General features: G+C 56.7%; 13 protein-coding genes across 13 annotated transcripts; 5 read left to right on the forward strand and 8 right to left on the reverse strand.

Annotated features, from left to right (window-relative positions):
- Positions 1-1,338: 1,338 nt before the first annotated feature.
- Positions 1,339-3,624, reverse strand: L226DRAFT_502657 (S-adenosylmethionine decarboxylase). The gene is made up of 2 exons (XM_067677886.1): positions 3,265-3,624; positions 1,339-2,918 (listed from the first exon to the last, which is right to left on the reverse strand). Exons 1-2 carry the CDS (start codon positions 3,510-3,512, stop codon positions 1,787-1,789), a joined length of 1,380 nt encoding a protein of 459 aa, XP_067538803.1. The 5' UTR covers positions 3,513-3,624; the 3' UTR covers positions 1,339-1,786.
- A 244-nt stretch (positions 3,625-3,868) lies between these two features.
- L226DRAFT_567905 (uncharacterized protein) lies at positions 3,869-4,546 on the forward strand (the record flags this gene model as incomplete). The annotated part of the gene is made up of 1 exon (XM_067684101.1): positions 3,869-4,546. The coding sequence occupies one exon, from the start codon at positions 3,869-3,871 to the stop codon at positions 4,544-4,546; it is 678 nt and encodes a 225-aa protein (XP_067538804.1).
- Positions 4,510-5,371, reverse strand: L226DRAFT_610195 (uncharacterized protein; the record flags this gene model as incomplete). Its single annotated transcript, XM_067686130.1, has 5 exons — positions 4,510-4,726; positions 4,786-4,855; positions 4,910-4,971; positions 5,023-5,163; positions 5,347-5,371. 5 exons carry the CDS (start codon positions 5,369-5,371, stop codon positions 4,704-4,706), a joined length of 321 nt encoding a protein of 106 aa, XP_067538805.1. The 3' UTR covers positions 4,510-4,703.
- Positions 5,372-5,961: 590 nt separating this feature from the next.
- On the forward strand, positions 5,962-9,267 carry L226DRAFT_502660 (GMC oxidoreductase). The gene is made up of 18 exons (XM_067677887.1): positions 5,962-6,121; positions 6,185-6,267; positions 6,336-6,432; positions 6,493-6,520; positions 6,584-6,606; positions 6,660-6,682; positions 6,748-6,809; positions 6,865-7,053; positions 7,119-7,199; positions 7,256-7,430; positions 7,490-7,603; positions 7,716-7,818; positions 7,870-8,070; positions 8,127-8,284; positions 8,355-8,629; positions 8,692-8,715; positions 8,768-8,815; positions 8,877-9,267. The coding sequence occupies exons 1-18, from the start codon at positions 6,027-6,029 to the stop codon at positions 8,901-8,903; spliced, it is 1,806 nt and encodes a 601-aa protein (XP_067538806.1). The 5' UTR covers positions 5,962-6,026; the 3' UTR covers positions 8,904-9,267.
- Positions 9,268-9,374: 107 nt separating this feature from the next.
- L226DRAFT_286904 (uncharacterized protein) lies at positions 9,375-10,135 on the reverse strand. The gene is made up of 2 exons (XM_067673602.1): positions 10,061-10,135; positions 9,375-10,005 (listed from the first exon to the last, which is right to left on the reverse strand). The coding sequence occupies exon 2, from the start codon at positions 9,991-9,993 to the stop codon at positions 9,478-9,480; it is 516 nt and encodes a 171-aa protein (XP_067538807.1). The 5' UTR covers positions 9,994-10,005; positions 10,061-10,135; the 3' UTR covers positions 9,375-9,477.
- Positions 10,136-11,181, reverse strand: L226DRAFT_286903 (uncharacterized protein). Its single transcript, XM_067673601.1, has 3 exons — positions 11,081-11,181; positions 10,934-11,024; positions 10,136-10,878 (listed from the first exon to the last, which is right to left on the reverse strand). The coding sequence occupies exons 2-3, from the start codon at positions 10,947-10,949 to the stop codon at positions 10,223-10,225; spliced, it is 672 nt and encodes a 223-aa protein (XP_067538808.1). The 5' UTR covers positions 10,950-11,024; positions 11,081-11,181; the 3' UTR covers positions 10,136-10,222.
- Positions 11,182-11,329: 148 nt separating this feature from the next.
- L226DRAFT_551060 (uncharacterized protein) lies at positions 11,330-13,121 on the forward strand. Its single transcript, XM_067682798.1, has 3 exons — positions 11,330-11,460; positions 11,511-11,670; positions 11,723-13,121. The coding sequence occupies exons 1-3, from the start codon at positions 11,367-11,369 to the stop codon at positions 12,921-12,923; spliced, it is 1,455 nt and encodes a 484-aa protein (XP_067538809.1). The 5' UTR covers positions 11,330-11,366; the 3' UTR covers positions 12,924-13,121.
- Positions 12,973-17,923, reverse strand: L226DRAFT_480948 (uncharacterized protein). The gene is made up of 6 exons (XM_067676910.1): positions 16,901-17,923; positions 14,583-16,848; positions 14,342-14,523; positions 13,959-14,287; positions 13,420-13,909; positions 12,973-13,368 (listed from the first exon to the last, which is right to left on the reverse strand). Exons 1-6 carry the CDS (start codon positions 17,839-17,841, stop codon positions 13,302-13,304), a joined length of 4,275 nt encoding a protein of 1,424 aa, XP_067538810.1. The 5' UTR covers positions 17,842-17,923; the 3' UTR covers positions 12,973-13,301.
- A 735-nt stretch (positions 17,924-18,658) lies between these two features.
- On the forward strand, positions 18,659-20,515 carry L226DRAFT_531589 (aromatic compound dioxygenase). Its single transcript, XM_067680106.1, has 7 exons — positions 18,659-19,160; positions 19,233-19,479; positions 19,532-19,699; positions 19,751-19,885; positions 19,940-19,979; positions 20,030-20,090; positions 20,143-20,515. The coding sequence occupies exons 1-7, from the start codon at positions 19,024-19,026 to the stop codon at positions 20,387-20,389; spliced, it is 1,035 nt and encodes a 344-aa protein (XP_067538811.1). The 5' UTR covers positions 18,659-19,023; the 3' UTR covers positions 20,390-20,515.
- A 29-nt stretch (positions 20,516-20,544) lies between these two features.
- On the reverse strand, positions 20,545-21,232 carry L226DRAFT_610200 (uncharacterized protein). The gene is made up of 3 exons (XM_067686131.1): positions 21,051-21,232; positions 20,743-20,989; positions 20,545-20,674 (listed from the first exon to the last, which is right to left on the reverse strand). The coding sequence occupies exons 1-3, from the start codon at positions 21,196-21,198 to the stop codon at positions 20,593-20,595; spliced, it is 477 nt and encodes a 158-aa protein (XP_067538812.1). The 5' UTR covers positions 21,199-21,232; the 3' UTR covers positions 20,545-20,592.
- Positions 21,233-21,346: 114 nt separating this feature from the next.
- L226DRAFT_558252 (uncharacterized protein) lies at positions 21,347-22,551 on the forward strand. The gene is made up of 2 exons (XM_067683229.1): positions 21,347-22,148; positions 22,202-22,551. Exon 1 carries the CDS (start codon positions 21,658-21,660, stop codon positions 22,117-22,119), a length of 462 nt encoding a protein of 153 aa, XP_067538813.1. The 5' UTR covers positions 21,347-21,657; the 3' UTR covers positions 22,120-22,148; positions 22,202-22,551.
- Positions 22,468-22,859, reverse strand: L226DRAFT_567914 (FAD-linked reductase; the record flags this gene model as incomplete). Its single annotated transcript, XM_067684102.1, has 2 exons — positions 22,468-22,709; positions 22,766-22,859. The coding sequence occupies 2 exons, from the start codon at positions 22,857-22,859 to the stop codon at positions 22,468-22,470; spliced, it is 336 nt and encodes a 111-aa protein (XP_067538814.1).
- A 1,264-nt stretch (positions 22,860-24,123) lies between these two features.
- On the reverse strand, positions 24,124-26,281 carry L226DRAFT_610202 (uncharacterized protein). The gene is made up of 3 exons (XM_067686132.1): positions 26,217-26,281; positions 25,735-26,165; positions 24,124-25,655 (listed from the first exon to the last, which is right to left on the reverse strand). Exons 1-3 carry the CDS (start codon positions 26,263-26,265, stop codon positions 24,546-24,548), a joined length of 1,590 nt encoding a protein of 529 aa, XP_067538815.1. The 5' UTR covers positions 26,266-26,281; the 3' UTR covers positions 24,124-24,545.
- Between the last annotated feature and the right edge of the window lie 98 nt (positions 26,282-26,379).

Below are 26,379 nucleotides of genomic sequence, written 5' to 3' on the forward strand. Positions count from 1 at the left end.
AAAGCAGAGTGGAGGTGGAAAGAGACCGGGCGACGTTCTCAGCTCGGCGCATGGCAACTGGAGTCCGTGGGCGTCCAGCGGTCGCAGGCTCGGCACAACGCTGAACACCACGACTGCCATACTGGGAATGTCGCCTCCACCAGCGACTGCGGCCGCCCGCCGGCCTCCTACCACTCCCCAAAATGCATCGGCGAGTTTCAAGGCCAGGGTCGTCGTACTCGCATGCCCAGCTGGTATCCATCCATCATGCACCTGCCTGTCTGCGTTGCCAGAGATCACAATTCCGAGCTAACCCAGTTGGGCGCCGACTGTGCAGGGCTTTGCCGTCAAGAAGAAGAGACGGTCTATTCTGCGCAGAGCATGTGTGATCTGTCAAGAGATATCTGCCGTCGTCCGCATCCGCGTCCGCTAAATTGTGAGTCAATACAACGCGGGCCCTCCCTTCCAAGAGGCTCAGAAACGGGAGCGAGGATCGATGAATGTTTCGAGTGCGAGCGACGGCGTTCGACATGGATGATGGAATGTGTTGCGCATGGTCCTTTATTCTGTCTTCTGTCTTCTGTCAGGTATGCATATGCATCTGATATTTGATATTCAGAATTGTCATTGGCCCGGGCTCATGACCGCGTCGTACCAGACGCGCATCCCGTAGACTCGCTTCATGGAAGCTCAACACATGATATCACGAAGACAGGACGTCGTACCCTCAAGAAGCTCGTGCAGAGCCGGTACGTAATTGCTCCCTTTCACGGAACAACAATGGAACGTCCTCCCCGCCCGTGCCAGTCTTTCGGTGGTCGGAAGAACATGCCAGAACTCTATTCGTCGGGAGCTGGGTGCACCGCAGACCATGACGTTGGCTTAATAGGGCTCAATGTTCGGAATCAATTGAATAAGTATTAAGTAGGCCACGAGTCACGTACGCAACTCCAGGACAGACATGCCAACATGCGGAGGCCCAGGTCCTTCAGAATAAGAGAACAAGGTGTCCTGCGGTTCGGCTAACGACCGCGCGACGCCTCGAGAGAAAAGAGGCCCCTTCGACGGCGGCAAGATCAATCTGCGGTCTGCAGGTCCTATCGCCTAGCGAGTGGCTGGTGTACGTACCTCGGACGCTACGTGCCAGTGTGCCAGTCATCGGTGGACGTGACATGGATTCTAGCGTGGCCGCATGAAGCCGGGGAGCTTCGATCGATGACTTTGCAGTCTTCCAGTTGCCTCGAGGATTGCGCATCCACCCTTCCTAGCCGGCGCGGACCGCATCCGACTGCATGGTGGCGACCCTGCTCTAATGAGATAATCCAGGTGCGGATTGCAGCTCTCTCGACAAAGTTCCGTCCACCGCCGCCGTGCAGGCGAATGAATGCAGCACCCCGCACGCTCTATGCAACAATCAGGCTGGGGTACGGCTAATCTATCACTCTTCTCTAACCAGCAGGCTGGCGGCGTCATTGACGCGTTGCAACGAGGATCGAAAAAGGACGCCCATCCCGAAAGAACGTCCGACAATGATCGCATTGAACGACGCCGCAGGCGCGACGAATGAAACACTGTTTGAAAACCAAGAGCTTGTCCGCACCAAGTATATCCCGTCTCGTACATACATGCATGCGTGGCGCTCCTGCCGCGCTGCTTCTCCCGGGCAACCGCTCCGCCGCTGCGGTCTGAAGCCAGCGGCCACTCTTCTATCATCTCTATGCTTGGGTCACTTGCAGCGAGGTTGTACGGCATTCGATGATCGGCAGGAGATGCAACGGACGAAGAGTGGGGAGGAGGGAGGCGTGGCCTATGGTGATGATGGCGAACGCAACTCGAAGCTTGCGAAGGCGAGATCGTAGCCGCCGAATTCGTAGTTGATCTTGTCTGTACGCTTGTACAGTCCCGCGGATGAAGCCGCCCCCTCGCCCCCGTTCCGTCTGGAGGAGTGTGTCAATGCAGATTTGAATGCCCGCTGCGCGGTCTCCACCGCGGACTCTCCTTCCTCCTCCTCTGTGGCGTCGTTGTCCTCACACGAGATGAATAGGGTGAGGGTGATCTTTCCGGGGCGGAAGATGTCCACCACACGGCGGATAAGTGTTTTGAGGTCAGGAACGCTGGTGGACTTGTCCGTAGGCTTTGTCGGGAGGGGCACGTTACACTCAAAAGACGCGTATGACCACCCCTCCTCGGGCGTAACATGGATCGTGTAGTAGCCTTCACCGGAGCGAGCGGGGTTCTCTCCGGCATCGGGACGCCACTTCAACAACGCGTTGCATGAATAGCCGCAGGGATAGAAGGAGTACGCGTCGAGAGTCGTGATGTGTGAGGGGAAGATGTTGTTTATCCCGATTTCGGAGGATAGAGCTAGAGCGTCAGCCCCGGAAGTGTCGTGTGTTTCAGCGGGCGGATCCTTGCTGAAGAAGGGTGCACGTCCTTGCGGTGATAGATGCGTCATCAGGATCTCGATGGTGTAGTCAGAGGCGATGTTGTCCTCGTCTACGCTGACTGGAGGCTCATCAACGGGAGAGTCCGCGCGTACCTCCGATGAATCGGCTTCAGTTTCGGCGGCGATGTCGTGTGGAGGAACCTGGGGAGAACTCGGCGCCGTGCTGCCGTTGGAAGAGCCGCCGAAGGAGTTATCGGACGGAGCAGTAAGATAGAGCAGCCAGTGGTCGCCGTTGACCTTGCCCACGGTATATGCTGCTCCGTTTGGGAAGAGGTTGTCGAGAAACTCAATCTCGGCTCTCCAGTCTCTGTGAGGACCGTGCTGCCTCTCGGGAAACATGAAGGCCTTGCGCGAGTAGAAGAGGCGGTAAACAGAAGGGAAATCGGCATGCTCGCGGGCTATTTGAAGGATCCGGGGAACCCCGAGAAGGTTGAGTGTGGTGCCACACGTCTTCAAGATGAGGCGGTGGGGCGAGACAAAGAATGAAGATTCGCTGTCAGACGAGGTATGTGGTGAGCATGCTGTTCATTAACCACAATAAGCACGAATGCATGAACGGTGGCATTCGCCGACGTCGCGAATGAGATCCCGAGCGCAGGATGAAAGACTCAGCGATCCCATGGAGGCGCTTCAGGCACTCTACGATTCGCGATCGCTCCCATATCTAGGCGAAAGGGTAGCAGATAACCCCGGACCGCGGACGCACATGCCACGGTGCAACCCACGCACGCGAGACTTATGCCATACCATGACTTATGTGCCGCCTGCCATGGTTGTTGCACACCACACGAAAGAAAAACCACGCGATCGGGACATTTATGTACGTGACGGCTACTAACCTGAGAAGGTATGCATCCATCTCCATTCCTTCCACGACGGACAATATTTTGCACTTGACGATGTCAAGCATCTCCTCCCAGACCGCTCGGGAAACCTTCCGGAGGCCAAACTTGCCGCCGTCTGGGCCAGGGGTGCCGGGCGCGGGGGCATCAGGACAGTCCGCGGCCGAGGGCGCGAACCAGATTTCGAGGAGTTTCTCGGGTCCTTCAAATGGACCGTTTGCGGGTGGTTGGTCGTCGTTGGACATCACCGGGGCGGTACGGACGCTATCTGGGAGGGTGGTGGAGAGCTGCGGACGCGAGGGACTCTGGATGCATGAAAGGTGGTGGGCGCGAGGGCGAAGGGGGCGGAAGAACCGATGGCTGAGGCAAAACTCTGCACACTCGCGATCGATAACTTTTCAGCCACCGGATGCCTGCCGTATGCCATATGCGGCAGGTGCAGTGGCGGTGCTTTTCCATATCGGGGGTGCGGCAACGCCCGGTCCGCCGTGGGCATGACGCCTCTCGTCGCCGACGCGTCAATTATCCTCGACGCCGTCCTGCACCGCGAGCTCGGCCACCGCTTCAGCCCTGGGTCTCTGACTCCTTCGACGACGCCAGCATGGTTCGCAGCTACATCCTCCGCATCCCCGTCGTCCGCGCCCTCACCGCCCGCGTCTCCCAACCACTCCTCCCCCTCACTGCACGCCTCGCGTCCCGCAGTGCCCCGTCTCTCTCCGGCTCGCGACCATTCTCCCACTTCCCCGCCCGCCTCACCTCCTCCCCGCCGCCCTCATCCAGACAGTCATCAGAAGAGTCCGAATCGAGTCACGGTCTCCCGCCCAATGCATCCCTGTCACAACGCCTGAAACACCTCATAAAGTCCTACGGCTGGTATGCACTCGGCGTGTACCTCATCCTCTCTGCCGTCGACTTCTCGGTCGCATTTGCCGCCGTCAACGTCCTTGGTGCCGAGCATGTCTCCAAAGTCGCGTCCGAGGTTAAGGAATACTTCTCCTCCCTCATTCACTCAACACCGCCCGAGCCCGGGCGGGAGGAGATGGACAGCGCGGCGGCGCACGCCAGCTCCGGGGGCTCTGAGGGCCTCATGGCCATGATCGTCCTCGCGTACACCATCCACAAAACCCTCTTCTTGCCGGTTCGCGTTGGTTTGACTGCGGCGGTCACTCCCAAACTTGTCCACTGGCTGCGCGCAAGAGGTTGGGCAGGCAGTGCCGGGGCGCGGCGGGCAGCGCAGGAGATGCGAGATAAGATCCGGGACAGACGCGAGCAGGATTGAGCATCGGTGCGTACAGCGTGGCAGACAGGTATGTCGCTATGTCGTATCCGTGATTCCTCCGTTAATGAGCCCGAACTCGTACAGGGTGGCCGACATTACTCGTACACATTCATTACTCCTACAGCGGAACCCCTATTAATCCTTGCTCATTGAGACCTCAGACCGGAGGCACATCCGTCTCTGCTCCGACGAGAAGTGTTCTGTCAATACGAGCAAAGTGCATTTCCTGTAATACTTACCCTTGAGAATGCCCTCCTTCACCAGCTCTTCGGGCTTCGGACGCGCCTGAAGCGCTTGGTCCAATTTGTCCTGTACGTTGCGATATGTCAACACGATCATCTCTCCTGATGCTTCCTTGCTCACCTCGAGCTGAGAACGCTGCAACTTCTCCTTCGCCGCCTGCAGCGCGGGAGCAACACTGTCATCTACGCCCTCTACTCAGCGGCAGCTCCATGCACCAGAGCAATCATGCTCACCCTTCAAGATGTTCCTGTCGATGAGCTCATGCTTGTCTGGACGATGCGCAAGGCTCTTCTCCAGCTGAGCCGCCGTCGCCGGGTCCACAGACAGCTTGCGCTCGACCTTGGGCTTCGGGGGGATGGGCGTCTCGCTGCTCGCTACGGTATCACCCCATGATCAGCCTGGCAGCGAGTGCTGTCTGAATGGTGTTACGCACACATCGCAGGCTAGGTGAAATTGGTAGAAAGGATGCTTGGAAGGCGATGGAGGTAGATATGAGGTGGATAAGAAGCTACTACGGTGAGCGCCTCCCCCGAGCTTGTTTCTATAGTACTGCTAACAGGTCCAGATCGGGAAAGATGCCATCCCGTGACCCAGGGGAAGAAGGAGGCCCATCGAGCCCTGGCGCGCCTCGCACCCACTGTCAACAGTGCAACCACCACCAGCTTCAAGGACTCTCCTCGACGAATCGATGACCCGTCGCGGCTAAGATTACTGAAATTTCCTGCTGGGAATTCAGGTGGGCAGAATCAATGGCGCAGCGTAGTCCTGTCTACTTGCGCTCATCACGTACCCATCTGAAATAGGATTGATCATGACAATGATAGGGCGACCGAAGACACTTCTCAATGCCAATTGCTCCGGCGAGAATTACAGCCTGGTGTACATATCGGTAGCTGGGATACTGCATATGCACCATATGCATATTATTTGCCTGCCTAGTATCAGAACCATCCGCAAGTTGGTACTGGTATGTTGCAGCTATGCTGCTTTCCGGAACTGCACGGTATTGCTATCAACCGTCCTTCAGGACCGGAGATGCTTGTACCGTAGCATCGTTCCTGGCCGTCTTCCCGTCTTCCACATCAGGCGGTGCACCGCCCGTGAGATGGGTTCGTGGGCGTAGCGCACATTCAAGTGCCCTTTTAACGTCCGAGCCAACATCGGCACTGTATAGAGGCTCCCAGGCCCCCACCATCGCCCACATTCTCACTTCTCTTGACACCCATATCTTCACAGTATGACAGCCAATCTGACCGCGGAGAAGTTCGCGTCGACAGTGTTTGACTACATCGTCATTGGCGGTGGAACTGCGGGCCTCGTCGTCGCCACTCGGTACGTTCCCCCCCAGCATATTCAGTTTATTGCTCATCGACGAGTGCTAACTTGTGCGTTCAGGCTCTCCGAGGACCCTTCCATCAAGGTTGGGGTTCTCGAAGCTGGTGATTGGGATCCTGAGTTACCAGCGATTAACATTCCCGGTGAGTGTCCACCCTAAGAGTTGTACTGCGGGAGAGAGCTGACTGCACACACGTACAATGCTGTATAGGTCTCGGGGGTACTCTGATTGGAAACCCAAAGTATGATTGGGGCTTCGCCACAGTCCCTCAGAAGCATCTTGATGGGCGGGTGATACCTCAGACACGGTGAGTGTTGCGGTCGTCGTGATAGAACGTTCGCTGACAATAATGGCGCCTTTGGTACAGTGGCAAGGGGCTTGGGGGATCATCATTGGTACATGCGACGATCGTCTCGGTATTGTAACGGCCGACTGATTTTAAGTGATGCTTGCTGCAGATCAACTTCGGCCTCTTCGATCGGTTTGTTCAACAAAGACGCCCCTTGTGTTCTTGTGCTGACTCTGTTTCGGTAGCGGATCGGCGGCTGAGTATGATGGTATGTGGCATCTGCTCCCCTGTTTTGCCCACTGGATCGATGTTGACTTTGGTACTCGTCACTAGCCATCGAGGCTCTAGGTAACCCTGGATGGAACTGGAATGAGTTCCTGAAGTACTTCAAGAAGGTGCGCTCCTTATCCCCCACCAGCTCTCGGTTCATTGATGACGTACCTGCCTCAGTCGGAGACTGTGCTCCCTACGGACCCAGATCACGCTAAGCAGTACCACCTCGCTGAAGCGGACCCAAAGTGGCATGGAGACTCGGGGCCGATCACCAAGAGCTATGCTCTCAACTTTGCTTGGGGTCCGCTGAACGACCGCATGATCAACGCGATCAAGGAACTGGGAGTGGCAGAATACCCTGATACGGTGAACCACTTCTGCGAATCTGGCTTGCTCACGATCGTCTTACCAATGGTTTCTTCGACGTCCAGAATGATGGGCACAAGCTTGGCCTTTCTACCTTGTTCACCTCGATCGACTCTCGGACTGCAACGAGAAGCTACGCTGCGAACGTACAGTATTGCGTCGTGCGTTTCACCTTCTGAGAGCTGACGGCGCGGATCTACAGGCATACTTCCATGCGAATGCCAGCCGAGAGAATCTGTCTGTCCTCACAGGCGCGACGGTCACCAAGATCACTTTTCGTCCTGGATCATCCCCTCTCCAGGGTACAGGGGTGGAGTTCTTGCACAGCGGCACGAAGTATCATGCAGCAGTCAGCAAGGAGGTGGTAGTCTCTGCAGGTGAGATCTCGCTCCTGATACGGAAATGCCGGGCGTAACAAATGAGAGACATCGTCTAGGTGCTCTGCAGACTCCTCAAATACTCGAGTTGTCCGGCATCGGCAACAAGGATGTTCTCAGCAAGCATGGGATCGAGACGCTCATCGACCTGCCGGGTGTCGGAGAGAACTTGCGTACGTCACCAATCTCGCGGATCACGCTGACGTCGTGATGCTGACCTTCGTTGCAGAGGTATACGCTGTCTGAACGTGACACCTGTAATTAGCACTGACAGTGACCTCTTTCAGGACCATATTTTCGTGCCTACGCTCGCGGAGATTGATTCCAGTTGCGATACTCTGGATGCCCTCCGGGAGCCCGAACGTGCCGCAGCGCTCCCGCAGTTGTAGTAAGTCCCTCCTCGAATTACCACTGTCACCCACTGAATATTCGTATGCAGCGCGGAACGCAAAGGTCCACTCACCTCCGCTCCGGCGACCACGTGCGCCTTCATCTCATCCGGAACCTTCATGTCGGAGGAACAGCAGCAGAAGTGGAAGGAAGGGGCACTGTCGGCGGCGCAGAATGCCCCAACGGGCTTGCGAAAGCAGTACGAGTCCCAGGTCCAACGTTTCTCGAACCCGTCCTCCGCCGAGGGAGAGTGCGTGCAAAGTCCAGACTTCTCACTGCGTGCTACTAATGCTTTTGTACCTGAAGGGTGTTCCCCTTCCCTGGTATGCTGCCTACGGTTGCCATCGAGCCCGAGCCCAAAGCGCGCTACATGGCCGTCGTCGCTGCGGTGATGCATCCGCTCTCGCGCGGCAACGTCCACATCGCGTCTGCCGATCCCACAGCGGCCCCAGCGATCGACCCAGGTATCCACTGTTCAGCTCTGTCACTGTGGGCTCAGACCCTTCCCGGGAAACATGCTCATGTGCTGTACAGCCTTCCTCGACAGACCCGAAGACTTTGACGTCCTGCTGGCGGCCGTCAAATTCAGCCTGAAGTTACCAAAGACGACTCTACTCGCGGACCTTGTGCGCAAGCAGGTCGCCCCGAGTCCGGAGCAAATCGTTTCAGACGATAAGTTGAAGGAGTACATCAAACAAAGGATGGGGTGCGTCTTCCACCCTGTCGGGACGGCTTCCATGCTTCCCAAGGAAGATGGCGGTGTTGTCGATCCCGCGTTGAAGGTGTACGGCACTGCGAACGTCCGTGTGGTGAGTCGTCTTAATGTAACGTTCTCGACTAGATCGCTCGTATCCTGACGAATCTTCACCAGGTGGATGCGTCGATACTGCCCCTGGTGAGTTCACTTGCGTGCGAAGGGGTGCTGTAGGCTGACGACCGTCCGACAGCAACTCGCCGCTCATACGCAGGCAACGGTGTATGCTGTTGCTGAAAAGGTATGTCGCGTCTATCGAAGTGACCGTGTAGCTGCCTTCGGGTGCTGACCAAGTCCCGCAGGCGTCCGATATTATCCGTTCGCTGTAGACTCTGCCTACAGTGATGTAGTGACGAAGCAATCAGGAATCAAGGAGCCATGTATAAGTAGATATCCAGTCTGAGACGCTGTTGCAAATAGACGAAGTATACAAGGACATGACAGCTACAGTGCGTGGGCCCCGTCGACACATCTACGGATGCTTCAGGGGCTTGGAGGAAGATGGTAGGCATGTCCTAATGCCCTAGAAGAGGTAGTCATGTCCGCATCTATCTCCGGTGACGACGATACCAGGCAGCACGTTGGGGGGACAGTGACAGTATACTGAGTTGGAAGTTTGCCACTGACGACTCAGGTAGATGGCATTGACATGCCTTCACTGTTCCACAATATCATCCCCAAATCTCTCGAAGCTAAACACCTTGTGCGAATGGATGATGCCACATAATGATAATATACACATTGCACATGTACTACTGTACCCGCACACCAACTCGCGTTGCCCGGGTTCGAACGCTCTGCCCTCCGCTGCATGATGTAGAGTACAGCAATCTGTCGTCCTCCTCACTAAACGCAGGAGCAAAGAAGTCTACAGGTTACACAGAATCGGTTGGCCCGCCATCCCTATCCCGCGGAGTCCAAAAGACGTCGCAAGGCTCTGTACGCAAGAGTGATGGCAACGACCATATCTGCGTCGCTTTCCGGCGACATTACGTCCAAGGCCCGGGCCACTGTCGCCCCTTGATATCCCAGAGGCATGCTGATTCTGATGAGGCTAGTTTCCAGATCGTTCAGCAGTTCCTCTCTGAGCTCCGGTGTGATGAAAGCTGAGCGACTCGGAGTAGGATCATTTTGTCCGGCTGTGCGATCTACAGAGTCTTCAAGGTCGAACGTCTTGTAGGCCACCTCACACAATCGTTCGATGTCCTGTAATCCGATCCATTCTCCAGAGGAGCGGACCGTGAAGGGTGATTTCATAGAAAACCGTATGGCGCGGAGCGAGGGACAGCGTTCGCCAAAGGATCGAGCCAGTTCGGGAAGCTTTAGGACCTCAAGTTCGGATCCTTCATCGTCGCCCTTCTTGGTGAAGAAATCGAGATATTGCAGCTGGCCGAATCCGGCCACGAAGTCACGGAGCATGTCGCATAGCGGCTGTGGGCCGAAGGAGATCACAATGGGCTCCGGGACAATGTAATAGAGGTCTCACCTCCTCGAACGAGTACGAACGGACTTGCAAAGACAACTTGGTCAATCCTGGAAGATGCTGAGGAATTGAGGAGAGTCGTGCCAATATCTCTGCTGGAAGAAGGGGCTGGGTCCCAGCAGGTGTGGAGTGGATTAGGTAGACGGCGTTGACCGGTCCTGTAGACTACTTGCAAGATCGTGCCATAGCCTCCATGGCTGGCCCTGAAAAGACTCGAGGGTGATCTACTGTGACGAAGACTCGTTTGACAGGTCGGCCGGGTACGAAATGGCTGATCACGGAAGGCTGGGCGAAAATGCACTGGAGCTCAGGAAGCGCGGAGGGGTGCATAGACGTCGGGGCCGGATGGGAATTGCCGTGAAAAATGAGTCTCTGGATAGCGGGTTGCTCTCGAAACCATACATCGAGGTCTGCATCCCAGTCACATGCGAGCGATACGTTCTTGATACGCGCGGGACATCCAAGAAGGTAGCGTCCGAAACGATGTCCGTAGAGAATCAACTCTAAGGAAATAAGTTGTGTCACGTTGTGTAGCGCACACCTCAGTAGTTTGCCAAATCCTATGGTGAAGTGGGGTCCGACTTTAGGGTGAAGATGTATGGAGAGGACGCGAACACGTCTCCCCAGCTCGGGATGCTTGCTGATAGTCTTGAGGCATTTCACCACGGTGATCGGCTTCCTCAGACGCAAGTCCATATACAGATAGAACGCTGCCACATCACCCACAACGCTGTTGGCAAGGCATAACTGTGTGAGGCTATGCCCATCGGCATGAGCAGCTATGATGTGGAGGATTTCAAGAGGAAGCGTCGGAGATGCACCTAAGTCTAACGGTGAGTCGACAAATAAGGTGATCTGCTTGTTTCCGCAACTTACCCCGAGGCTCATACATGGCGTTCAATTTGCTCACGAATATCGAATGCGCTGCGGCAAAGTGTGTGTGCCACTCTGTTGCGTCGACGACCCGCTGGAGATGAAGTAAGACAATCTCAGAAATGTGGGAAATTTACAGCACAGACCCACCGTAGAAGCACACGAAGATAGATGTCTGTCGCACTAGTCCGCGGCCGGTGTCGCGAGTCCGGTGTACGTCGAGGTCGGGGCAAGGGTGTTAAGTGGCTTCGGGAATCGGAACCACTGCGAATGTTGAACATCAAGCTTTAGTTCTTTCAACGAAACAATATTAGATAAGATGGCGTGGACGCCCATATGAGATAAGATTACTCAGCTTGTGAGCGCTACTCACAAGCACCCCGTCTTGACTCTTCTGCATCCATCCTGATTCCTACCCCTACCACGATCCGAAACTATGGCAGACGTCCTAACTGCACAGCCTGTATTACAGGCAAATCTCTACACATGCATCTCATGCACCATCGCATTTCACACTGCGCAGGATCAGAGTGAGTATTTTACAATCCCAGGCACAGAGAACGTCGCTGAGGCGAAACAGGGGAGCACTACCGCTCCGATCACCACAGATACAACATGAAGCGACGTGTGGCCGGTCTCCCACCTGTCAGTGCGGCGTTGTTTGACCAGAAGATACTGGAAAGGAGGGCGGAGACGGCGATCATGGCTTCTCCGAAGGGTTCGTCCTGCGAGATCTGCGGGTACGTTTGCATACCTCCTCACACCTGCGGCGTTCATTGACTCTTTATATAGGAAAAGTTACACCACCGAAAATGCGTACAGGTCTCACCTTGCGTCGAAAAAGCACAAGGACAATGAGCTTCGTGCGGCCGCCAAGGCCAAGGCTCTCGCAGAAGCTCCTCAAGTACCCGCAGGGACACCCGCGCCTGAAGCAGGCCCCTCTTCGCACCCTGCCTCAGAGAAACCCAGCGTTGAGCAGGTCACTTCGCAGATGCAAGGCGTTGCATTGCAGGTAGACGAGGATGCTACCGATGAGCAGGTCAACCAGACGATCGACGAGAAGATCGCTGCTGCTCGTTCCCGCCTCTCCCCGACCAACTGTCTCTTTTGCGCAGCCTCTACCGCGTCCACGATCGAAGAGAACCTCACCCACATGTCCAGCGCCCACTCATTCTTCGTTCCCGATGCTGATTTCTTGGTCGACCTCGTCGGTCTCATCACTTACCTTGGAGAGAAGATAGCCGTCGGGAACACCTGCATCTACTGCAACAGCGAGTTCCGCACACTCGACGCTGTCCGGAAGCACATGCACGACAAGAGCCACTGCAAGATTGCATACGATAGCGACCTCGAGCGTCTCGAGATTTCCGACTATTACGACTTTTCCACATCCTACCCGGATGCCGAGGAGCGCAAGGCTCGCAAAGCTGCGCGCGCTGCGCGGAAAGCGCAGAAGGAGGAGGAACGCCGCAAGAATGCTGCGGCCGAGGAGCATGAGGGATGGGAAGACGTCTCAGATGAGGAGGACGATGACGGCGAGGTGGACGAGATAGTCGAAGAAGATGCCTCGGACGACAGCGACGACTCATCGGACGAGGAGGAGCTGCCAGACAACCAGATTACGTATGGCGATTCGGGCTACGAGCTTGTTCTGCCGTCCGGCGCACGTATCGGCCACCGTACTATGAGACGGTACTACGCACAGTCCTTCCCTGGCGCGCCGAGAGGCGGCAAGCCCGAGGACCCCAATTCTGGCGCAGCTCTCGTTCGTCGGTTGCTAGCCGACAAGAACTCCGCACTCGTACCCAGCAGAGGTGGCTTTGGTGCATATGGTCGAGGTACGGACGTTATGAAGGCGAGGAACGCCGGAGAGGCGCGGGAGGCGGGACGGCATGTGCGCGAGCACCGCGACCAGCGTCGGAAAGAAGATTTCAAGACCAAGGTCGGGTTCATTAACAACTCGCAAAAGCACTTCCGTGCCCAGATCCTATAGATGCATGTCCTCGGCTTGGTGTCTTGCATACGCATATAATTGATTGTATCCTGCTATTTTCACGCCGCCTTGGCTTGTGTATTATCCGCTCGTACGTAATGTATACCACACGATAAACATGGGCCAGATGAAATGCTAGACAGAACAGGTGACTGTAGAAGAGACAATGTATCGTCATGATAGATGGGCGGATAGTCTTTAAGTGCATCCAAGACTGAGAGAAAAGCGAAACTACGACAAGGAGAAACGTGAGAGAACGACCTAAAGGTCGATCTTGTCATTGACATGGGTATCAAGACCACTAGTGCTTCATATACAGACGATGCGACGAAAGCAAGCTCAATTGCAATCCGAGAAGAGTTCATGGGAGGAAATAGGCTAATACACATATGCTGCCGGGACGACACCTTCCTGTCCTGTACGCGAGTCTCGCGCGTACCACCATCTACCGGTAAGTTAGCATTGCGTTGTTGGTATGATCGAATGAGACACTCACGCAGCATCTCTATCGTCTAGGATCTCAAGCTCTTGTCCTGTCCTCAGGGGCAACTCACCGTCGCCCTTGCCGTCGAACGAGTACCGGGCAACCGCGGGTCTGCTCGGCTCGTCGCCGTCGAGCGCACCACCAAGGGCATCTGACGGTGTCTCCGCACGAATATAGTTGCTAGCATCGGGTCCGCTGAATGGATCGTCGTGCGGACTGCCAGGGACAGCTGCGAAGCCCGCCTCCTTCTCAGAGTGGGGCCCGAACGGACTTGTCGCGCCTATGATCGTTGAACGAGTAGCGGCATTGATGTGCTCCAAGAGGGAGGACGGGCGGTGCGTGGAGTCATCATCGGCGTCCATGTCTGCAGCGTCGAACTGGTTGACCTTGTCGTCGCGGCGGGAGAACAGCGTCCACAGAATCTCGATCAGCGCGAGCAAGAAGACAATACCCGCACCAATTGCGATCGAGATGAGGATGACGACGCCAGTCGCGAGGAAGTCTGGAGCATGTATTAGTTGAGTTCGTGCCATTGACAGAGACATACGTACGCTTCTGGGTAAAGCTGAAGGTCTTGAACGAGTGGAACAAAGATGAAACAGTGCCCGGAGTACCCGACTGCGACGTCGAAACAATGTATGGGATGAATGATTGGCCATCGAATAGTGCGGAGGACGCGTTGCCAAACGATGAGTCGGAGAGTGAGCCGGAAACCATTAGGACGCGGTCAGGCTCGATGACACCGTTGCCATCGTGCGTGTTCTGGAGAGGCACCATGGTTAATTGGGACACCTCCGTGGTTCCCTCGAGAGTAGAGCCAACTGAGTGCCATGACTGGCCATCCCAGTAGAACAGGAACGAAGACGAGTTGTCCGAGGCACTATCACAGGTGTCAGAGGGGACAAGAACATATCGCAAACAGAATTAAACTTACCGGCCTGCAGCGAAGACGCTACTCGCGTTGCCGTTGTTGATCTCCACAGCAGTGACAGGACCAGGGAGGTCGCTACCCTGTCCAACAGAGGACCACGTGCTGTTCGCGAGAGAGTACGCGGCGACGTTGGCGCTGGTGCTGTCCGCGAGGGCGATAGATCCAGCAGCGATGAGCGAATCAGACTGTCAAACGCAGCCAGTGAGCTCCAGAGAACCGATGAATGGCAAGGGACAAGACTTACCCCAGCGTAGACGACCGTAGACACGTCTCCCTGAATCCCATTGCCGAGCGCACTCCACTTCCTCGAGGTGGTATCCAACGAGCAGATTGCACGACACGGATTTGAGCCAGCCTGCGCAAACGTTCCTGCGACGATAACGGTATGGTCGTCCCTGGTAGATTCCGTAATCGATCTGACAAGGACACTGGAACCTGAGCCGGCCTGGAGTGTGTCGACGCCGGAGACGTCCCAGCGCTGGTTCGCCAAGTCGTAGATCGCGAAGCCATTGGTGTCGAGACCCTGGATAGAGAACTCGCCACCAACGTAGAGGCTGTCTCCCTTCACAAGCAGAGCGCGGATAGTGCCATTGGGCTGATTACCCTTGAGCGCTGTCACCGTCTTGCTGTCCTCGTTGTAGATAGCGAGGTTCTGAGCTGATACGCCGCTGGCGGTGTACGTGAAGTTGCCGCCAATGATGGCGACCTCCTTCGAGGACGAGCTGTTGGTCCAGAAGGCACCCGCAAGAACCGCGGGAGCCGGAGCAGGGGCGGGTGCGGGAAGAGGGGCAAGGGTAGTCGCGTCGGACGTCTGGCGCTTGAAAAGCGAAAAGACCTGCAGCGTCGGCATCCAACCAGCAGCCGTACGTCGGTGATGCGCACGGCGGGTCTTCGACGACGTCGAGCTCGTGGAGGAACTTCCCGAGTCAAACTGGATACCGAGCGGGGTAACCTCAGGCTCACCATCCTGCCCATTCTGCAGCATCACGAATCCGGACGCGCCGAACTTCAGTGAGGAAGCGACGTTGCCGGCGACATACTGCGAATCGCTGGACGTGCCATTACCAACGAATGTCAAGGACCCGACCAGGAAGCCGCCGCTATTCACCCAGCTACTGCTCGAAATGTCCCATGCAGCAAGACCAGCCGCGTTCTGGCCGGTGCTACTACCGCTGGACGTTAGAAGCTGGGTGAAGTTGCCAGCGACCAGGATTTGGTCATCCGCGATGTCGAGCGAAGTGACTGCTCCATCAACACCACCCTCCATGGACGACCACTTGTTCCCCGAGACGGAGTAGACAGCGACGCTCTTTAGAGCGCTATTCGAGGACTGGGCGGTGTCAGAGAATGACCCTCCAACGTACACGTTATCGCCATCGACGACCAGAGAAGTCACGGGCCCGTTCAGTCCATTGCTGGGTAGGGTCGCAAGGGCGCCGTTCTTGAAGACAACCATGTTCTGGGCGCCAGAGCCGGAGCCGGAGGTCAAGGTAAACTGACCACCGAGGAACAAGGCACCAGACGGGTGCTGGGCGACGGCTGCAATGCTGGCGTTGGTGGAAGCAACCGAGCTGGCCCCACCAAGCGCGTTGAGGAGATCAAAACCAGCATTATCGAAGCTGGTGATCGCTGAAGTCGGGATGGCGGCCAAAGAACTCGTGGTAGACGACGCGCTGGAAGAACTCAACGGCCACTCGAGGAAGCCAAAGCCGCGCTCGGTGATGGTACCAGTGGAGTTGCCGCTGGAAGACGAGTTTGATGAGGTGACATTCGCGCTGGTCAAGATGAGCTGCACGCGGTCCGCAACCAGCTCGTATTTGCCATTCTGACCCGAGCCTTCTGGCTTGTCAGCGAGCATCATGGTCACGGTCGTGACAAAGCTTGGGGCAGAAGGGACGATGGGACCGCGGTACACGAGCGTCGCGGAGTCCGCTGTGTTGCGCTGTGAGACGGTGGTGACCCAAGGATCGAGACCACCGCCTGGGAACACAATGACTTTCACGCTTGTACGGAGGTCACAGTCCTGGAAATTGGTGCAGCCGGGGACAAGGAGGTTGATGTCATACTGGCCGGACGCGGAGACATAGGGCATCCAAGTGAAACTGGGGCCATCCGCGGAAGAGGTTCCTACGTCAACGGTAGAAACCAAGACCGCCTGAGTGGTACCGGCAATGGACGTATCTGCGACTTTCTCGGACCAGTCTCCCGTGAACGTCGCATTTGAAGGACCAGGGGCAAAGCACGACTGGATGTTCTGCGAGGTGATAGAAGACGCGAACGCGCCAGATGACAGAAGCTGCAGCAGGTGCAGACCAGGACCATCACCCTTCCAGTCTGACAAGGTGAGCTGGAAACCCGTAATATCCGTGTCCTCTTGGAACAAGAAATCCTGGTACGGGATGCTGGGATCAGTCAGGAGGGGGCAGCTGTCAGTGCAGGTCTTGTTCTGGTTGTCCGTGGGATCTAGGTATGTCAACTTCTGAACAGCGTTGTCGGGGATTGTGGCGACGCTATGCGGGATGTAAGTTAGCATGAAGAGTCGGATTGACTTATGCGGCGCACCTAAAAGCAGTGGTTCCGCGACCATCCAAAAAGGTGTTACCGATGCGGATACCGGTGGCAGTCAAGAACGAGAACTTCCTAACGGTGATGACCGCCTTGGCAGCAGAGCGAGCGAACCATGTGTTCCCTGGGCCATCGGGACCGGCGGGGCATAGGGTGTTGTTGATGTTGCTGAAGCCACTGTCCGTAGACGACGGCCCGGCATTAATCTGCGCGTCCTGGAGGGGTACGGGGACGAGGGAGGATGAGAAGGGCGTGGCGCCAGAGGAGAAGGGGACATTAGGGTTGTTGGTACTGTTGATGGCAACAGAACCATTGCCAAAGGAGGAGAGGAAGGAGCCGGAGATGTAAAGACTGGACTGGGACGAGTTGGACGTGATAGACAAGACTTCAGCGGCCGCACCTGTCAGCCCGCCGAAGGGAGCTGGGGACCAGGAGGACGATGCGGTATCCCAGACCGCGATGGATGCGCCTGGAGAGCTGAAGAGACCACCTGCCCACACCTGCTTCCTCGATACATCGCAGTAGAGCGCGCGCACGGCACCGTTCGGCGAGTTGCTGCCCAGGGGGGAGATCGTGCGCGACGATGCGGAGTACGACGCGATGTTGTTCGCGGACGTGGAGTTGACGGACGAGAAGCTCCCTGCAAAGTAGAAGACGTCGTCGAGCGCGCAGCCGGCGAGGATGCTGCCGCCCGCATTTGTCGACGCGATTTTGGAGAGAAAGCCGTCGGAGGAGCGGGAGAGGAGGGAGGCGGTGGTGGGGTCAAACGTTACGGAAGAAGTAGAATTGTCGACAACATCGAGACCTGCGAAGGCACCTGCGAGGCCGACTTTGCCCATGCGATCGAAGTCGACGAGGGGGGTGCTGGCGAGGGCGGCATTGGCGAAGAGGGCGAGGAGGGCTACCTGCCGTGATCGACGTCGAAACTTGCACGCCATGTCGGAGGACAGGGGGGCGTGCTGGCGAGGGGTATACTGCACGTAATGGTGGAGGAGAACAGAGCCGTCGAGCCGACCGAGTTCACGTTGGCGTTCTGCAAGTCGACGGCGCGTGTGCAAAACGCGTTGACGACGCGACATCAACAACCTACTCAACACCCGCTCATGTCAGCAGATTTCCCTTTCCTGGCCATCCCGTTCTTGAACTCCAGCCACGTCTCCTGTGGACGACCTCCTGCCAGCTCTATGACTCCCTCACGAAATTTGAGTACCAAGTGCTGGCTTCGGCCAATTATGCCCATAGGCTGGTTCAATGAACTGGAAATCGGTTGGAAGATCGAGATATGAATATCATCCAAATTAGCTCTATTATACTCGCATCCATTAGTGACGAGATAATCCTCAGTAAGCTACGCGCTACAAAGCCTTTCGTTGCGGGGGCCTTCTACGGATGTAGGACAGTGCGAAGATAACATTCATGGCCATCCCATGATCCATGAGCCAGCAAGCTGCCCGCCATGCGAACAAGGCTGAGTGGATGAGCACGCTGGGATTTGCTTTTGTTGATTGCTTGCTGGGTTACCAACTCACGCAGCACGCACACATTCACGTTGAACACCAGAAGAGATTTGATAGCCAGTCCTGCCTCCGCTATGCGTAATGATACATGAACGGTGAGCCAGCACGAGTCCGCACGGAAGCATTCCTGGTATGATCGCATACAATGAGATCATCACCTGCCTCTTCACTGCAGTGCCGCGGGTGCGCATAAACATTCCTCCCGCATATCCATGCCTTGCGCACCTCGCAGCCCGCACCGTGCACGATGACCGCCAGCGGCACACCTCGTCTGTTCCAGCTTCAGGACAAGAGGTCACAGGACGTGTTCGCGTGAGACCCCCGGTGCCCGGCGTGCATCTTCTCCTGACCCAGCGCGGCCCAACATGATTCAGCTTGCCGTTCTCTTCACCCACGCCCTTCTCTCGGAAGACACGCCGACGGCGGGCGAAGATACACCATTAGGCGACATAGATCTATCTATTCGTATCACGGCCGCCGCTCGCTACTCCTCGACGCGTCTAACCCCTATATAAGAGGCTGCAATACCGAGACACGGATTGGCAGACTCGCATCCTTAACCTAGACGCGACGAACGCACTCGCGACCCGAACGACGACCAAGATGGCCTCTGAGCAGCAGATGAAGAACCCGCTCCTGGTCGGGCGCGCCATCCGTGCTCAGCTCGAGAACGAAGTCCCGCAAGATCTCCCACTGGAGCGCGACTTCCGTGAGGACTCGGGCTACACCATCACCGACCAGTACGTGCTCTGCTCTATCCAGCTCCAAAGTATATCGGAACATCTGTTCACGCCCCGGCGCTACCTTCGCAGTGTGCAGGAACTGCACAAGAGCCTCAGCAAGGACCCCCGCACCCTCGAGCTGATCGCTGCGCTCGTCTCGCACCTCCATGCATTCGCGCGCGAGACGCAGCTCACCCACGAGGAATGGACCAAAGCCGTGAAGTTCCTCACACGCGCCGGGAAAGAGAGCACGGAGTACAAGAATGAGTTTGTCCTTCTGAGCGACTGCATGGGCTTAAGCGCGCTCGTGGATGAGATCAACCATCCGAAGCCTCCGGTACATCTCTTCGTCTGGCTTCTGGACGCGGTGCTGATAAACAGGACTCCAGGGCTGTACTGATGGATGCGAACCTGGTCCATTCTATACCGAGGATGCGCCAACTGTTCCATCTGGTTCGTCACTCGCGAAGTCCAACACACAAGGAGAAACGATGTACTTCTCTGGCACCGTCAAGAACCTGAAGGGTGAAGGCATCAGGGATGCTACCGTGGATGTGGTCAGTAATAATTGCATTCAAGATTCCACAAACCACTCACAACCTCAACAGTGGCAAGCCGACGGAGACGGTGTCTACGATATCCAGTACCCAGATCGAGAAGAGCCTAACGACCGAGGCAAGATTTTGGCCAACCCCGATGGAACCTTCAGCTACCGCGGTATCCTACCCACCGCGTATCCTATTGTTTGTTCCCTGCTTGGTCTCGTACTGCATGCGCCTGACCTTCTGATTTTGCAGCCTAGCGATGGGCCTACGGGTGACCTCCTGCACGCACTCGGTGAGTTTATCTTTCTCCGCCTCGTTCGTCGAGCACTGAAATGCTCGCAGGTCGTCACCCTCATCGCGCATCTCATATCCACTTCACCGTGAAAGCACCCGGATACGACGAGTGCGCCCTTCATCCCAACGGATCGAATCATGTGCTGACCATTACCTCACAGCCTCACTTCAGCCCTCTACCCCTCGCACTCTCCATTCCTCGGCACAGACCCTGTTTTCGCTACCAAGAAGTCGCTCATCTGTCAGCTCACAGAGGAGCGAGACCCTAAGCGTTGGGCAGAAATGGGCTTTAAGGAGGGGGAGGTCCACGGTGGACGGGTGTGGGTGTGGCAGTACAACTTTGTACTGCCCACTGTGGATGAGGTCGCCGAACTGAAGAAGATTCGCGCGAAGAAGTCCAAACTTTGAGTGCAGGGCAACGCAGTGTAATATAGAAGTGCAGGTCTTACTCAACCAAACGGCTTCCTGATTTTGGTGTACGATACCGCTTCTTCTCTGGTAGTCTATTCTGAATCGTGAATCTTACCTCTCGTCACAAGCGTGTAGAGTTTGAGGAGCGTAAAGGGGACAACAAGATAGAGATGAACGAGTAAACTGTATTCGCGCACGATCTAGTCTCGCTTTACAACGATGTCGTCCACACTGAGCTTGATACCAACAGGCTGCGAGTTGGGAGAGTACTGCTCGAAACGCCTATAATAAAGAGCGGCGACAGTGATGAGAATCCTCCGTTCCTTCCCAGAGTATAACATGATACGCACTGAGGGTAACGATACCGGTGCACAGTCGGAGGCTTTGCGTCCACCATAAGCTTAGTGTCGTCCGAGCCCTGGGCGGACATGGCGAGGTGCTTGAAAGCCATGTTGTGCCACACCTCAGCGGGAGTCATGGTGCTGGAGATGTACTTTGCAATGGGGTTGTCGTCCCCGGGTGCGGGCGCATACTTGTAGAATGCGACGACGCCGACGGCAGCAATGACAGCCCTGCGCCAGAAGGAGGTGTTGAAAACTGCGAGGTCCAGAGACGAGATGTTAGCAGCATATGGTGATGCCTAGTAAACCAAACGCACCTTCGGGCTCGTACACGTTCGTATCGTGGTACTCCTCGTGGTGGTGCTCGTCGTGCGCGTGCGAAGACGCGGCTCTGCGCTGGAGAAGAGTGGTGCCGGCACGCTTTGAGGGGCGAACGATGGCACCGGCAGCCCTGGCTAGAGACATGTCGCGAAGTTTGGGTAGATGATGAGGAGAGTGTCGGCGACGACGAGCTCGCCCCGCGCGTCTTCGGAGGCTCTCGTGTTACGTAATCCCTTGCTCGGGCGCTGTGGTCGCGCACAAACGGCGCGTGTTCCCAGCTCGCTGCGAACGTCCATCTTCCCGGCTCGCTGTGACTCGTTCTGTCCATCCTAGCTGTCTTCTAGCTGCTCTCTGGCTCTACCGCGGTTCGACAAATCTGCAGTCCGACCTCTTCGCTCGCTTCCGCAACATAACACATGGCGGACCCGATTGGCACGCCAGCTTCTTCGGGAGGACTCTATATAAACGTGCGCAAGACGAACATGAACCTCCGGCACTCTAGCATACCGCCCTCCTAGTATACCCCTCAGGCCTCATCCCGCAGGCTATCCGTCAGTCTAGCCCCTACATACACTCGTTCGAACACACTACCTGCATCCTACAATGGTCTCAACCCGTGCTGCTGCTCCGGTGCTCCCGGTAGCCATTTCCCAGTCCCCCCTCCTCTCGGGTGGTCTTCTTCCACTCCCAGACGACCTCTTTGCAACCCTCGCCGGGCCCCTCCCTACGATCACCATCGGGCCCTGCCCACCTTCCTCGCCCTCCGCCCGCCTTGGGGCAGGGCGCCTCGGCGCTCCTCGTCCGCCCAGCAAGCCTCGATCAAAGCCGTCTTCGCCGCGCATTCCCTCCGCGCCGATTCAGCCAAAGCACGTCACGTCCCTGTTCGAGCTTCTTGAGAGCATGGAACTCGACATGGCGTCGGAGGTGCGCCGTGTCCGCCTCGGCATCCACGAGGCCCGTCTGCTCGTGCAAGCATGCCGTGAAGACTCTACGGCACGCGAGACCGCCAGGCAGCGGAAGTTGGATAGGGAGAGGGAGCGAGACGAGAACCTTCAAGGTTACTGATGGGTGTATATCTGTCTTGACGTCATCTAGTGAGTCCTTCGCATGTTAGTATGGACTAAGCTGACGGTGGTTGTCGATCCAGTACCCCATGTTGTATGATCGCTATATCCAATACCACTGTGCATCTTACGGTGCTTCCAGCTACAGTGCCTCTGGAAGCCGAAGTCGACCTCTGTATCAATCCCTCGTATTCCCGCTCAACTCATCAGCTGGATACGGGATTGGTACTTCACTGTACGGCCACGCGGTAGATAGATTTACAGTATATACACACACCCGTCTTGTTCATGGCTACTAGTCCCTCGTACGTACCACGCGGACATCGGTCGTCCCGCAGACCTTCAGGCTTCAGGAATCAGGGTCGGGTCCATGACACCCCCATCCTACTGGGGCAGCAAAGAAGCCGTCCCAAACAGCGAGGCGGTTGTTCTGAGTGTGGTCCTTCATCTTCTCATCCGAAGGGATCTCGTCTGGAGTAGGAGCGAGCTGCTCCCTCACGACCTCTCCGAAGTGCGCCGTCTTCTGCAACTTGAGAGGGAACTTCTTAGTGGCGAACAAAACTTCCGAGTCTTCCGGGCGCGCGAAGTAGTCTGCAGGAGATGCGCCAGGTCAACGAACAGCAGCACGAAGATGATAGTGTGTTTACTTTGGTCTATAACGGGCGCCACCGTGAGGTCCGCAGACTCAATGTGTGCACTCCCGCGGGAGAGCGGATGCATCAGAGCAGATGCGATAGACATGGCTGTAGGCCCACGGCAGGTAGGAAGCCGGCGAAAGGCATGACCCTACACGGTGTCAATGTACACATGAATATGGTCAAATAGCGCTCCAGAACTCACTCTCCCTCTGCGGAGGTTGCGAAGTCCATGATCTGCTTCTCGTACCGCTTCTGAATAGCCGGTGAAAGGTTCTTGGCTGCCCCTCGCGCACCCTTGACCCACTTCACTTGCCGCTACTCCGACAGGAGGCTCTTCGCTGGGACGAAGCTCATCGTCACTGACGGTGCGAGAGGTCAGCGATCCTTTCCGGTGTTGTCTATTGTTGTGCGTGAGTCCATTTGTGGCATTGCAACGATGCATGGACTCGTACAGCTGTTGTTGGAGGCTTGCAGCAGCCTCGAGATCCCGTCTTGGATTGCAAGTCGATTTCACTCCCTATAGGGACGTGCATGTGGTCCTATTCGAGGTCAGCCACAGGCAGTGAGCATGCATGCGCGATAAGCACTTACCTCTGCGAGAGAAGTCAATCCATGATGACGGACGATCAGGTAGTGGTACGTACGAAGGTTCTCGCCCACTGCGGGATGGTCATCAAGGTCTCAATACCGTGCTTACTCACGAGCTCGTTGTTGCCAATGCTGCACGGCTCCAGAATTTGTGGCGTCCTGGTAGGAAGAGGAATTCGCTCCAGTTCCAGCCTGGATTGCCTAACGTCTCTCTCGATGGCTGCACACCGGAATCAGCCTCGTGCGACGAGCATGCCATTGCGCATGTCTGCTGTACCACGATGATCATATTCAGCCCCAGATGCCCGACAGTAATGTCGTCAGTGTTGATGTCTATGTCGAATAGTTCCGACACTCACCGGTCAAAGACTACTATGTATCTGCTGGCCGCCACTGCAGAGTCCCCAGAGCTTGTCGACGAACGGGGATTCGGACATGGTTTCGACGGCAATGACGCCCACCGTCGGATGTCTTAAACTCCGTCGTGGCCTGCAGAAGTCAGCAAGCGGCGCGTCGAGTAAGCGACAAGTCTGGAGTTAGGTAGCCTCGTCGAAACAGCCATCGACGTGACTCTCCGACCTCCGACGGCTCCGCGTTTGCATTGAATGCTAGTACGGTGCGATGATCGAGGAGGCACCTGTTTACGTGTCGAATGAAGTTGTTCCAGACCTGCAGGGGATACTAGGGTCAGCACAGATGACGCGTCGAAGTCAAGAGACACATCAACTTACTGTGATGAATCTTGCTCCGACATACCGTGCATGCACACCGTTCGGAGATGAGGGACTAACCAAGAAATGGGACTTAGATTTACTGCAAGCAACAACGGAACAAACACGATGACACGAGAACATGTACGCTACGACAGACCACCCTGGTTGGCATGAAAGTCTAAGTGGTTAGGTTTTGTTGTTACAAACGGTCATTAAGGACCGGGACTCTAATAAAAGCTTGACATGGATGGGGACGGAGGGCATGAAGGACGCGATTCGAACAGCAAGAAGTAGTGGACCTGACAATGTGATGATAGGCAGGAGCACTGAGGCGACAGCAGACCTTAAAAATAAGTGAACCCGAGAACACAAGTCGTGAATGACACAAGAAAAGCCAGAAAACACCTGTCCCATACCTAACTTACATGCGACGCATTGCCCTTTGAGCACACATATGTACGTATGTGCATATGTACCGGGAGCCAATTCTATTTTGCGTTGGACGCGTTCCCGAATCCGCGCATCAGGTCGCTCCCCCGCCGCTGCATGTCGCCCTTTATTCCCTCCGCGGAAATGTTCATCACGGCATGGTCCGCTGGGCCGCTCCCATACAGCCGCTCGGACCTATTGATAAACGTTGCATGATGGCGCGCGTGCGCATGGGGATGGGGAACGTGGTGCATTTGCATCGCGGCGTGATACGGCGCACGCAGCGACATGGAAGGCTGGTTGGTCGCCGGCGGGGGAGACTGGGCTCCTGCAACCGCCATTCCCGGCTGCCCTCCGTGCATGTGTGCGGCCTGACCCGGTTGTCCAGCATGACTGTGGGTGTGTGCAGCCTGCCCGGGTTGGCCGGCATGACTGTGGGTGTGCATCCCTGGCATCGGACGCGGGGGAAGTGGGCGTGAGTAGGGATCAGGCGTGGGCACGTGATCAAAAGGGTTCATGACATCGGAATGCGGCGAAAGTGGAGCAGGCGTCGCAGGATGGGACATGGACGACGGGAAGCCTACGTTCAACAGATTGACAGCGCCGGGGTTATGACCGAGCTGAATATTGAAGGGAGAGTGCGCGGGTGGTGGGGGGTGAGGAGACTGGACGGGAGCAGGAGGCATCGGCGACGGCTGGGGTTTTGTTTGCGGCGTAGGCTGCGGCTGCGTCACCATGGACGCCGGTGGATGCGTCTGGATCTGAGCCTGGGGCTGCAGCTGGGGTTGAGGCTGAAGGGCCGAGGCGGCAGCATGAGGACGGGGCTGCAACAGCGGCTGCCCTTGCGTGACAGCGGGAGGCCGGATGTCAGGCAGCTTATCGGGCTGTTGACTATGGGGCGGAGGCTGCATCTGAACTGGAGCGGGCGCGGTTGCGGGTTTAGGGGGGTCAATAGGGCTGTCGACGGCCATGTCGGCGTCCTTGCTAGCTTCGCCCATGGCGTCGTCGTCGTCTTCGCCGTCGCCGTCGATCGAGGCCGAGCCAGAAGGAACGACCTCGGCCTCCTGTTGCGCCTTTTGAGCAGCAATCTCTTCTGCCGTGAGGAAGCGTCCTCCTGGGCCACGGGGCCGTCGCATAGCATGCTTGTGACGGGATTCATGCAGATATGGCTGTAGAGGAGTTCGGATGCGAACAAGGGGGGATAAAGGTCGGCCGGTGGCAAGCTGGGGAAAGTGGGAAGCGACGCACCTTCCTCTGCTTGGCGAGCTTATGGACCTCATCGAGACGGGCACGGGCGACTCGCCGCTTGAGAATGCGGTAGTACTGCTTGGCATTCACGTAGAGAGGTTCCTCATCCATGGGAGCGTCATCCTGAATCTGGTCTACGGGCGGATCTGGCTCTCGGGGCTGCTGGGACTGAGGTTGGGGGTCTGGCTGCCCTGTCGGAGGAAGATGGTGCTGGAGGAAGAGATGGGGCGAGTGGGGGATGGGGGTGCCTGCGGGAGAGGGGCCGGGTGAGGGGTGACGGGAGGCATGGGGGTGGGGGTGCGAATGGGGGTGAGGGTGTGCGTGCGGGTGCTGATGCTGGGTGGGATGGGGGTGGGGGTGGAACTGGGGGTGCTGGGGGTGCTGCTGGGGGTGCTGCTGGTGGCTGTAGAGACCGTAGAGCGTGCCGTCCTCTGGGATGGGGTCAGCGTGGGGCCAGGGGGGACGAGGAGGAGAAGACGTACGGTAGTCGTGATAAGGGTTGGAATTGAAGAGGTGATTGACGGGGTCCATGATTATAGGAATGAGTATGTGATTGGCCGAGCTGAGCTCCTTGCACTGGCCAACCAGCTGCAACCCACGCTTCGCCCAGTAAGATGTCGCAGCCCTCCGCCGTCCCGATTGGTC

This window comes from Lentinus tigrinus, assembly GCF_003813185.1.
Source record: "Lentinus tigrinus ALCF2SS1-7 unplaced genomic scaffold L226scaffold_5, whole genome shotgun sequence".
NCBI classification, from domain to species: Eukaryota; Fungi; Basidiomycota; class Agaricomycetes; order Polyporales; family Polyporaceae; genus Lentinus; species Lentinus tigrinus.

Excerpts from the sequence above, each read along its gene's own strand:
- L226DRAFT_502657 (XM_067677886.1), bottom strand. The coding sequence starts at position 3,512 with ATGTCCAACGACGACCAACCACCCGCAAACGGTCCATTTGAAGGACCC. Across the intron at positions 2,919-3,264 it reads ATGGATGCATACCTTCTCAG|CGAATCTTCATTCTTTGTCT; the intron begins GTTAGTAGCCGT and ends CTCGTCTGACAG.
- L226DRAFT_502660 (XM_067677887.1), top strand. The coding sequence starts at position 6,027 with ATGACAGCCAATCTGACCGCGGAGAAGTTCGCGTCGACAGTGTTTGAC. Across the intron at positions 7,431-7,489 it reads GGAGGTGGTAGTCTCTGCAG|GTGCTCTGCAGACTCCTCAA; the intron begins GTGAGATCTCGC and ends GACATCGTCTAG. Across the intron at positions 7,604-7,715 it reads GGGTGTCGGAGAGAACTTGC|AGGACCATATTTTCGTGCCT; the intron begins GTACGTCACCAA and ends GTGACCTCTTTC.
- L226DRAFT_286904 (XM_067673602.1), bottom strand. The coding sequence starts at position 9,993 with ATGCTCCGTGACTTCGTGGCCGGATTCGGCCAGCTGCAATATCTCGAT.
- L226DRAFT_551060 (XM_067682798.1), top strand. The coding sequence starts at position 11,367 with ATGGCAGACGTCCTAACTGCACAGCCTGTATTACAGGCAAATCTCTAC. Across the intron at positions 11,461-11,510 it reads TCACACTGCGCAGGATCAGA|GGGAGCACTACCGCTCCGAT; the intron begins GTGAGTATTTTA and ends GAGGCGAAACAG. Across the intron at positions 11,671-11,722 it reads TCGTCCTGCGAGATCTGCGG|GAAAAGTTACACCACCGAAA; the intron begins GTACGTTTGCAT and ends CTCTTTATATAG.
- L226DRAFT_480948 (XM_067676910.1), bottom strand. The coding sequence starts at position 17,841 with ATGGCGTGCAAGTTTCGACGTCGATCACGGCAGGTAGCCCTCCTCGCC. Across the intron at positions 14,524-14,582 it reads CTACGGTCGTCTACGCTGGG|TCTGATTCGCTCATCGCTGC; the intron begins GTAAGTCTTGTC and ends TGCGTTTGACAG. Across the intron at positions 13,369-13,419 it reads CTAGACGATAGAGATGCTGC|ATGGTGGTACGCGCGAGACT; the intron begins GTGAGTGTCTCA and ends ACTTACCGGTAG.
- L226DRAFT_531589 (XM_067680106.1), top strand. The coding sequence starts at position 19,024 with ATGGCCTCTGAGCAGCAGATGAAGAACCCGCTCCTGGTCGGGCGCGCC. Across the intron at positions 19,480-19,531 it reads TCAACCATCCGAAGCCTCCG|GGCTGTACTGATGGATGCGA; the intron begins GTACATCTCTTC and ends ACAGGACTCCAG. Across the intron at positions 20,091-20,142 it reads AAAGCACCCGGATACGACGA|CCTCACTTCAGCCCTCTACC; the intron begins GTGCGCCCTTCA and ends ATTACCTCACAG.
- L226DRAFT_610200 (XM_067686131.1), bottom strand. The coding sequence starts at position 21,198 with ATGTCTCTAGCCAGGGCTGCCGGTGCCATCGTTCGCCCCTCAAAGCGT. Across the intron at positions 20,990-21,050 it reads GAACGTGTACGAGCCCGAAG|TTTTCAACACCTCCTTCTGG; the intron begins GTGCGTTTGGTT and ends TGGACCTCGCAG. Across the intron at positions 20,675-20,742 it reads CACCGGTATCGTTACCCTCA|GCGTTTCGAGCAGTACTCTC; the intron begins GTGCGTATCATG and ends TCTTTATTATAG.
- L226DRAFT_558252 (XM_067683229.1), top strand. The coding sequence starts at position 21,658 with ATGGTCTCAACCCGTGCTGCTGCTCCGGTGCTCCCGGTAGCCATTTCC.
- L226DRAFT_610202 (XM_067686132.1), bottom strand. The coding sequence starts at position 26,265 with ATGGACCCCGTCAATCACCTCTTCAATTCCAACCCTTATCACGACTAC. Across the intron at positions 26,166-26,216 it reads CAACCCTTATCACGACTACC|AGGACGGCACGCTCTACGGT; the intron begins GTACGTCTTCTC and ends ACCCCATCCCAG. Across the intron at positions 25,656-25,734 it reads AGCTCGCCAAGCAGAGGAAG|CCATATCTGCATGAATCCCG; the intron begins GTGCGTCGCTTC and ends ACTCCTCTACAG.